We start from the raw sequence: 8309 nt of genomic DNA, 5'->3' as shown, positions 1-8309 counted from the left end.
GCTAATGATAGATGATAACAGAAAATCAAGATAGTCAATATATTTCAGTTTCACAGTATCTATCACACACATGCCTTCTATAGGATATATACTACTGTCTTTACCCACTAAACCGCCTCATGCATTGCATATTGGGAGCTCCCTGGACCCTGCCTGTGATGGTACTGAGGTTGTAGGCTGTGCTTACGGGGTGCACATCTCCAGTGAGTGCACATCTCTAAGGCTCGGTGGAGACAATGAGTCAGGACGGACAGCAGGTCATGAGGTGAAGCATCACACAGCAGGTGCAGGGACAGGAGGATTGAGCACCCAACATTCACTCTTCCAGCAGTCCTTGGAGGTGGCTGAGTGTCCTCTGTAGGTTAATGTCACGTCTACCTGTCTGTCTGTCTATCTATCTATCTATCATCTATCTATCTATCTTTTATCTATCATCTATGTATCTATATCTCTTTACCTATCATATCTATTTTATAATCTATCAATTACTTCTATTATCGATCTAATCTATTTATGTATCTTCTGAATTTATCATTTATCTATGTATTTATCAATCATCTATCTATCAATCATCTAATTTGTTTTTTTTTTTTTTGGGCAGGGTCTTGCTATATAGTCTCAGGAACTCCTGATAGTCTTGCCTCTCTGTGGAGGTTCCCCTGTGTCCTCACTTCCTGGCTTCCCCCTCTCTCTGGATGAAAGGCAGACCAGTGGGTCTGAGGGGGATGGACAGTCATTGAAGGTTGGGTCTACTCTGTCCGAGGGCACAGCTGGCTAGCACATCAGGGAGGTGTTGAACCTAATAGAGGAGAGTTAGAACATCCAGGCATTCACATCGGGACTGTGCCCGTATGTGCCTTTCACAGATCTGAGCCCCCCCCTCCCACCACTTCCCCCCCTCCCCCCGCAACCCCCGTCACTTAACATGAGTGGACATGTGTGCTCATGGGTACTCACAGCCACATATACAGTAGAACACACATATGTGCACACACACACATCTATATACTTAAACGTGCATACACATGCAGGTGCTGGAACACTCATGTAAACATGTGTACTTAACATCCTCACAGACCTAAATAAATAAGCATGTACACACACCTAGGTACACAGAGGGCATGGTGAAGCCATTCCCACCACTAGAGGGCGCTAGAAGACTCTCTCTCTCTCTCTCTCTCTCTCTCTCTCTCTCTCTCTCTCTCTCTCTCTCTCTGCGCCAAAAGAAAGCAGAAGAAAAGGGAGCCGTTGGAAAAAGCCTCCCGGACGGTAATTCCAGTGAAGACAGCTGTAAATCCCCTAGGCTGTTGACGATAATGAAGTATGAAGGACCGAGGCCAGATTGACAGACATAGGAAGCAAACGGGGCTTCCGAGATCAGTCAGCCATTTGAGGTTCTTCCCGGACACCTGGCCCCCAACTCAGCCCCCATCTCCAGGTCTGAGGGCATTAGGTGTACACCTCCTCCCTAGTTTCGGGTTTTGCTTTCCATCTGCTCTGGGGCGGGGTGGATTTCACAAACACCTTCCCCTGAGCGGTATCTGCTCATTAACCTCAGCCCCCAATACAGCTGAGGCAAGTTTTGAAAAGTTCAGCGCTGGGTGGGTGTGCTGGCTCCAGTCCCTGTCTCTGCTGGGCTGGGGATTCGGGCTGGTGTTCCCTCCCTTTGGGTGTCCTCCTCCCCTCCAGGGACGGGCAAGTGCAGCTGAGGGATCTGGCATCCTCAGCGAGAACCAGAGATAACCCCATAGCACCCTTCACCTCCCGTCCGTGGACGATGCACATTTGCTCTAGGGTCAGGATGACATGAACTTTCAGAGGTGAGTTCTGAGCTGGGTATCCAAGGCTCCAGATTTTTGCTTGTGTGTGCTGCTGGGAATCAAACCCAGGGACTCACGTATGAAAAACAAGTGGTCTAACCACTGAGCTGCACCCCCCCAGCTCCTCAAGGTCCTTTCAGAATTTTTATTTATCTACTTATTTACTAGATACAGTCTCAGATAGACCAGGATGTGCCCTTAAACTTCTGATCCTCCTGCCTCTACCCCCTGAGTGCCAGGACTTCAGGCTAGGCAAGCACTCTACCCACTGAGCTACATCCCCCCCCCCCCAACTCCTGGGGCTCCAGTTTTGATTGTGTGATGGGCAGTCCTGACCACTTAGGTTGCTGAGCAACAGCTCACTCTTAGCTACGCCCAGGGTCAGGGTCACTTTTGTAAGATACCAGAAAGGATCCTGGACCCCGGGTCCTGTGAGCCTTTGCCAGCCTGGAGTCTACAGGGTGCTAGCAACACTATGGCTCTCGAAGGTTGCTTGGAATGTTCCCAAGCATCGGACATTAGCCTTCCTCTCTGGGTGGTGGAGGCATGATTGGGCTGACCTTGGGTGTGCTGACCCTGCAACCCTGGCCTTGCAGTATTGGGCCACTTGATGCTTCTTCCTACACGCTCTGAGCTAGATTGGGTTTGAGGGATGAGGGCTAGAGATTCAGCAGGAGACTCCCCTGGAGTGGGGACAATGGAGCCATGTCTAATGGAAAGCCCCCAGCCACAGGCAGAGGCAGCAGCGACACGCTGAGGATAAAAGGCTCAGTGAGATGACCCAGAAGGTAAAGTTGCTGGTCATCAGACATGACAACCTGGGTTTGATCCCTGAGAGCGACACCGCAGAAGGAAGAGAAGTGACTCCAGAGATCTGTCCTCTGGTCTCCACATGTGTGCCATGGCACACACACATGTACACAAAGTGTTAAAATAAATAAGTAATTTTTAAGGGGACATTTGACTCGGCCTTCACGGCTCCAATTTCCAAGAGGCTCATTACCCCGAATGGGATTAGTAAGGTTGGGAGATGGTACTTGTACGACAAGTGTGAGGACCCGAGTTCAATCCCCAGAACCCACATAAACAAGCCAGGGATGGTACATGGGTTTGCCACCCCAGCGGTCCTTGGGGTTGGCAAATACCCTTCCACTGTGTTTTGTGATTCCTCCTCTCTCTTCCCTTTCCTTCTCCTCTTCCTCCTCCCCTTCCTCCTCCTCCAGATATAAACCTATAGGTGAGTATAGTTGTCCAGCCTAGCCCCGCCCCCAATTACATCATCATCTGTTGTGGGGGGAGGGGGGAAAGAAGCTCAGAATGCAATGTTGCAGAAAAACAAATTCCCACACTGGGGGTGGGGTGGGGTGTGGGATGGTGCTTCCAGTCACCCAGCTAGCGTGGAAACTAACTTTCTCTCTTTCTTTCTTTCTTTCTTTCTTTTTTTTTTTTGTGTGTGGAAACTTTCAATATGGTTTTGAACCAGGCATCTAGTGGCTTCAAAGGAGCCTAGTGTGTGTGGGGTGGGGTGGGGTGAGGAGGTGGGGGTGGGGTGCTAACATCTACCCTCTCACTCATGACTTTGATGTTCAAACAACATAGAGAGCACCCCGTTCTCTGTCCTCCTGCTTCCTACACCCCCTTTCCTGTGCAGCTTTGGGCTCTGCCCACATGTGAGTGTTCCTTCCAGAGAGGCCCAGGCTAGTCTGTGGTGGCCCTGTGTGTGGAGGGTTGGCAAGCCTGTGGTGGCCCTGTGTGTGGAGGGTTGGCAAGCCTGTGGTGGCCCTAAGTGAGGGAGGACAAGGGCCAGGAGCCTGGAGACTTAAGGCTGTGTTGAGGTCAATGTGGAGAGTGTGGGGCATTGAAGGGAGCCTCCTTTCACTCCCTCCCCGCCTTGTCACTCTGGGTCTGTGGCCCCCCCACCCCCCCACCCCCCGCCATTACATGGTGGACCTCGACCATCTCTGGAGGGAGGGAACACCTAGACACTCATTCTTTTCCTAGATCACTCTGTACCCCGCCTCTCCCCGAAAACTCTATGCAAGTGCATTTGGTTTTTCAGCCCAGCCAGCCCGAGGCTTGTGAACTTAAACAAATAAATAGAGATAAATCAGTAGACCTTTTATCCGAGACTCCTTTCCGGTCACGTCTGTCCCCTTGGCGAGGCTTCTAAGTGGAAGTGCGACGGCCTCCGCTAGGAGGAAATTTACCGTCACTTCAGGCTTTATCGAGGTGGGAGCGTTAGCCCTGCAGCCCCTCGGCTCCTCACCAGGCGCTTTATCTCGGCTTAAACGGCTGCAGCTGGACCTCAGCAGACCCAGAGCAGTTAGCTTGTTTCCAGGGGCTGTTCTGGAAAAAGAAGGCTCCATGTTTGCTGGCCTTGCCAGGACTGCTGATTGGGAAGGTGCCTGGCTCCTTGGCGGATTGGGGATGGCTCGGGAGGCAGGCAGGAGAAAACCAGCGTCCTCCAGGTTGCCGGCTATCCACTCCCAACTCACTAGAACCGCATTTTGGGTATCTTTTGAAAATGGCGGTAACCGAGGCATTCTGCTTTTTTTTTTTTTTTTAAACAAAGATGGGGCAAATGGTGTCTTGATTATGTGACAAGACCAATGGAGATCCATTTGCCATAATAAACCCATGGAAATGTGTTGCTCTCAACCCGGGTCAGAGAAGCTCCTGAGTGCATCGGGCAATGCTTGCTGCAGAGAAGGGCGGCTAGCTGGAGCGCCGTTAAGTGATCACGAGTGGCCAGCTGTAGACAGAACATCTCTATCAACCCTCACCCCCAAGTGTGTGTGGGGAGATTGCAAAAGTCTGAGGATGGGGAGGGGAGGTGTAAAATGCTGCCCTCTGGACACCTACAGGGCACTAAGCTCAGGAGCTCATAGCCAGTAAGCAATCTCGCAAGCGATGACTTATAGGAGTGGGCGTGGCTTCCGAGGCCCCACCCCTAGCTGAGAAACTAGACCGAGTCCCTTCAGAGCATGTGTGCCTGTGGGAAACCTCAGCCCATTCCCACTGAGTTTGCCGGCAGGAACCCCAGCTTGTGGTTAGGGGTGGGATTAGAACCCCTGCAAAGGATTTGATCAAAAACAAAGAACTGGAGAAAATTTAATGCAAGAAAAAGAATGGCAGGCGAGGAGTCCGGTCTCCCCGGACCCAGCCTGGCCGGGATGCATGCTTTGTGCTTCCTCTAGGGCCCCGCAGCCATTCTGGAGGTTGGAGGCTTGCACCTTGCAGGTAGTCACCTGTCCCTGTCCCGTGCATTTACACTCTACTGATGCTCTGGTCTCGGAGGGTTTGCTGACCTCGGGCCGCAGGCTCTGTTCACACCTGCAGGTGGCTTCTGGGGACCTTATTTGCCAGGGCCTCAGGAACCCCGTGTCTCTGTCCATGGGCTCAGACTCCGACGTGCTCACAGCTGGTCCTCGTCCACCCAGATGGTCTTCCGCTGTTCCTCCACGATCTTGTCTTTGAGGACACGCAATAGCTCCTCCACGCTGCCCCACATCTCAGCCTCCACGGTGGCGTAGAGGCAGGGCAGCGCTTCCAGCTCCTTCTCCTTGAGCCTGCACACACGTAGGAATTCCTCCTCCGTCTCTGGCCGTGGTAGCAGCTTCCTGTGGTGGGGTGGGCAGGGGGAGGCTGTGGGTCTTGATGCCCACAGTGTGAGACAGAAGCCTGGGTTGCACAGTTCCCTGCCTGGGCCACTGGACCACACATGTCCCATCCCTGCTGCCCCCACCTCCTGGGTGCTGGGAATATAGCAGTGAGCATACTTAACACTATTGAGTTTGAGACCAGCTTGGGCTAACATGTGAGTTCAAGGCTAGCCTGGGCTACGTGGTGAGCACCTGTTTCATTGCAGAATCAGGTCATCGTCCCAAATGGAAACTCTGTCCCCATTAAACACAAACTCCATCCTCCCACCTCCTTAGATCCGGGCTCCTACCATTCTGGTTTCTGTCTCTGGGAGTCTGATCCTGTAGGGGATTTTGTGTAAGTGGAACCAGATGGTGTCTGCCCTCCTGGCTGACTTCACAGCATCCTATCCTTGAGAGTCACCCATACTGCGGCAGGTGTTAGAAGATGCCCCCTTTTCAAGGTTGAATACCATTCTACCAGGTTGACCTTGAACTCTCAATCCTCCTGACTGGCTGGGATGTTAGGCCTGTGCCGCCACATCTGGCCACTCCCCCACCCCCCTCTGAAGTTCGTTTTCTCAGTGACAGGAACTTGAAAGGTCCTCTCCCAACAGCCACAGTCATCCCATTGCATCTTACAAATGGGCGCCAGCATCTGCCCTGCTGAGCTCAGGGTCAGTATCGAAGGTCTCGGCATCCAGGATGTTTGGAAGGGCTGAGCAGAAGGTGGTGTGTGTGTGGGGGGGTGTTACGGGGTGTCATGGTTACGGGGCGTCCTTACCTGAACCGTTTGATGTTCTTCTCGCTCACCCGGATGAGCAGCACGATGGGGTACACCTTGCACTTGATCAGGTCGCGAACGCAGCTGATCCCGGCCTCCAGCAGGCAGTGTTTATTCTGCAAAAGTAGAGCAGACGCTGTCAGCAGTGGCACCCACATTCCCCGCCCTTGTGGGCACCGGGCCAAGCCTGGCTGCCAGGCTGTATTAGGGAACCTTGAAAGTTGGCCTTGGTGAGGTTGGAGCCCCACACCTGTGAATACTGTTCAACCCTGCTGAGCACAGTGACACGGGCTGACTAGGCCCTGCCTGAGAGGGGCTTGCAATGGACACTCGCCTCCCCGCCTTCTAGGGGGTTCCTGGTAATAAGGCGAGCAGAACAGAAAATGCCAGGAAGGGCAGCCGGCTGAAGGGTCCTCGGGGCCACCTGCTTAAGTAGGAGCTCGCTATGTGCAGAAAAGGACGATTCCCACTTGGCTGGAGGCATCGCTTAAAAAAAAAAAATCAAACTTTACATCAAAGAGAAAAAAAATGAACAACTGCCATCCCAGCCCTGGGGGAGGCTGTACTGGGAAGATGGAGAATTAATTTCAGGTCGGCCTGGGCTACCTGATGAGACCCTGTCTAAAAGGTCAAGCCAAACCAAACAAGAAACAAACACAGAGCTGGGTGTGTGGGTGTGTGTCTGTAATACCAGCATGTGGAGGCTGAGGAAGGGGCCTCATGAGTTGGAAAGCCCGGACTACCTAGAAAGACTTAGTGTCAAAATTAAAAAGAAAGAAGAGAAAGAAAACAGAATGTTAAAAAAAAAAAAAAAAGCAGGCTCACAGGATCACCTGTGATCCTAGCACTCGGGAGGCAGAGGCAGGAAGGTAGCAATTGGAGGGCAGCCTGGGCAACATAGTCAGTCCAGGCCAGCCTGGGGTACATAGTGAGAGCACATCTTAAAAATTAAGCAAACAAAGGCTGGAGAGGGCACTTGCTGCTCTTGCATGGGACCTGGGTTCAGGTCTCATCACCCATGTGACAGCTTACAACCACTTGGAAGTCTAGCTCCAGGGAATGTGATGCCCCCTTCTGACCTCTGTGGGCACTGCAGTCATGTACACACACACACACACACACACACACACACAAACCAAATGTCTTTTTTTAAAAAACCCAGCCCCCCCTCCCCCAAAAAATCAAGTGTGGCAGTACATGATTGTAATCCTGTTGCTCAGGAGGGAGGAGACTTCAGTTAGTTTTCAGGCCAGTCTGACCTACATAGTGTGACCCTTTTGAAAAACTAGAAAAAGAGGGAGAGGAAGAAGAGAGAAGAGGAGAGGGGAAGGGGAGGAGGGAGGGGAAGGAAGGGGGAGGAGGGAGGGGAGGAGGGAGGGGAGGAGGAGAGAGAACATGAGGATGAATTGCCATTCTTTGAATTTTTTGTCTGCACACACTGAGGACCTGGCACCCAGGCTGCAGGTAGACACAGCACACCCCTGGGGTTGGGGGCTTTCTTCCCCTCACTCTTTGTTCCCTGCCTCCTGTTAACCCAGGCTGGAGGGGCACCACCTTGTCCCCCTTGTCCCGCCATCTTGTCTGTCCGTGACTAGATCCATTCACTTTCTCCTCACCGTGACCCGACCTCCCTAATTAAGAAAATGCCTCACAGCTGGATCTAATGGAGGCATTTCCTCAACTGAGGGTCCCTCCTCTCAGATAAAACTCTAGCTTGTGTCAAGTTCAAGGCTAGCCTGGGCTACGTGGTGAGCACCTGTTTCTTTCTTTCTTTCTTTTTTCTTTCTTCTTTCTTTCTTTCTTTCTTTCTTTCTTTCTTTCTTTCTTTCTTTCTTTTTAAAATAAGGTCTCAGGTAGCCCACTGTGGCTTCTAATTACCTATATATTTGGCTAAGGTGATGGAAGGCAAGAGAACTCAGCTGTAGTGCTAAGCACAGGGGCAGGCCTCCTGGTTTCTTTTGAGACAGGGTTGTTCTCTTGGCCTGGGGGGGCTCTTTGATTTGTTTAAGTGCTGGTCAGTGAGCCTCAGGAACCTTCCTGTCTTAGTTAGGGTGACTACTGCTG

General features: G+C 51.9%; 1 protein-coding gene across 3 annotated transcripts in view; it reads right to left on the bottom strand.

Annotated features, from left to right (window-relative positions):
* Window positions 1–4925: 4925 nt before the first annotated feature.
* Window positions 4926–8309, bottom strand: part of CARD11 (caspase recruitment domain family member 11) — a 140884-nt gene continuing 137500 nt past the window's right edge. For all 3 annotated transcript variants that reach the window (XM_084763893.1, XM_084763894.1, XM_084763895.1), the window contains 2 exons: window positions 6246–6361; window positions 4926–5440 (listed from right to left, as the gene is read on the bottom strand). In XM_084763893.1, the coding sequence (XP_084620019.1) occupies window positions 5236–5440; window positions 6246–6361 (321 nt within the window). In that variant the 3' untranslated portion in view covers window positions 4926–5235. The remainder of the gene's footprint in view (window positions 5441–6245; window positions 6362–8309) is intronic.

The sequence above is a fragment of the Acomys minous genome (assembly GCF_964271855.1).
Source record: "Acomys minous genome assembly, chromosome: 16".
Classification (NCBI taxonomy): Eukaryota; Metazoa; Chordata; class Mammalia; order Rodentia; family Muridae; genus Acomys; species Acomys minous.
This window is presented reverse-complemented; position numbering and strand designations above follow the sequence as displayed.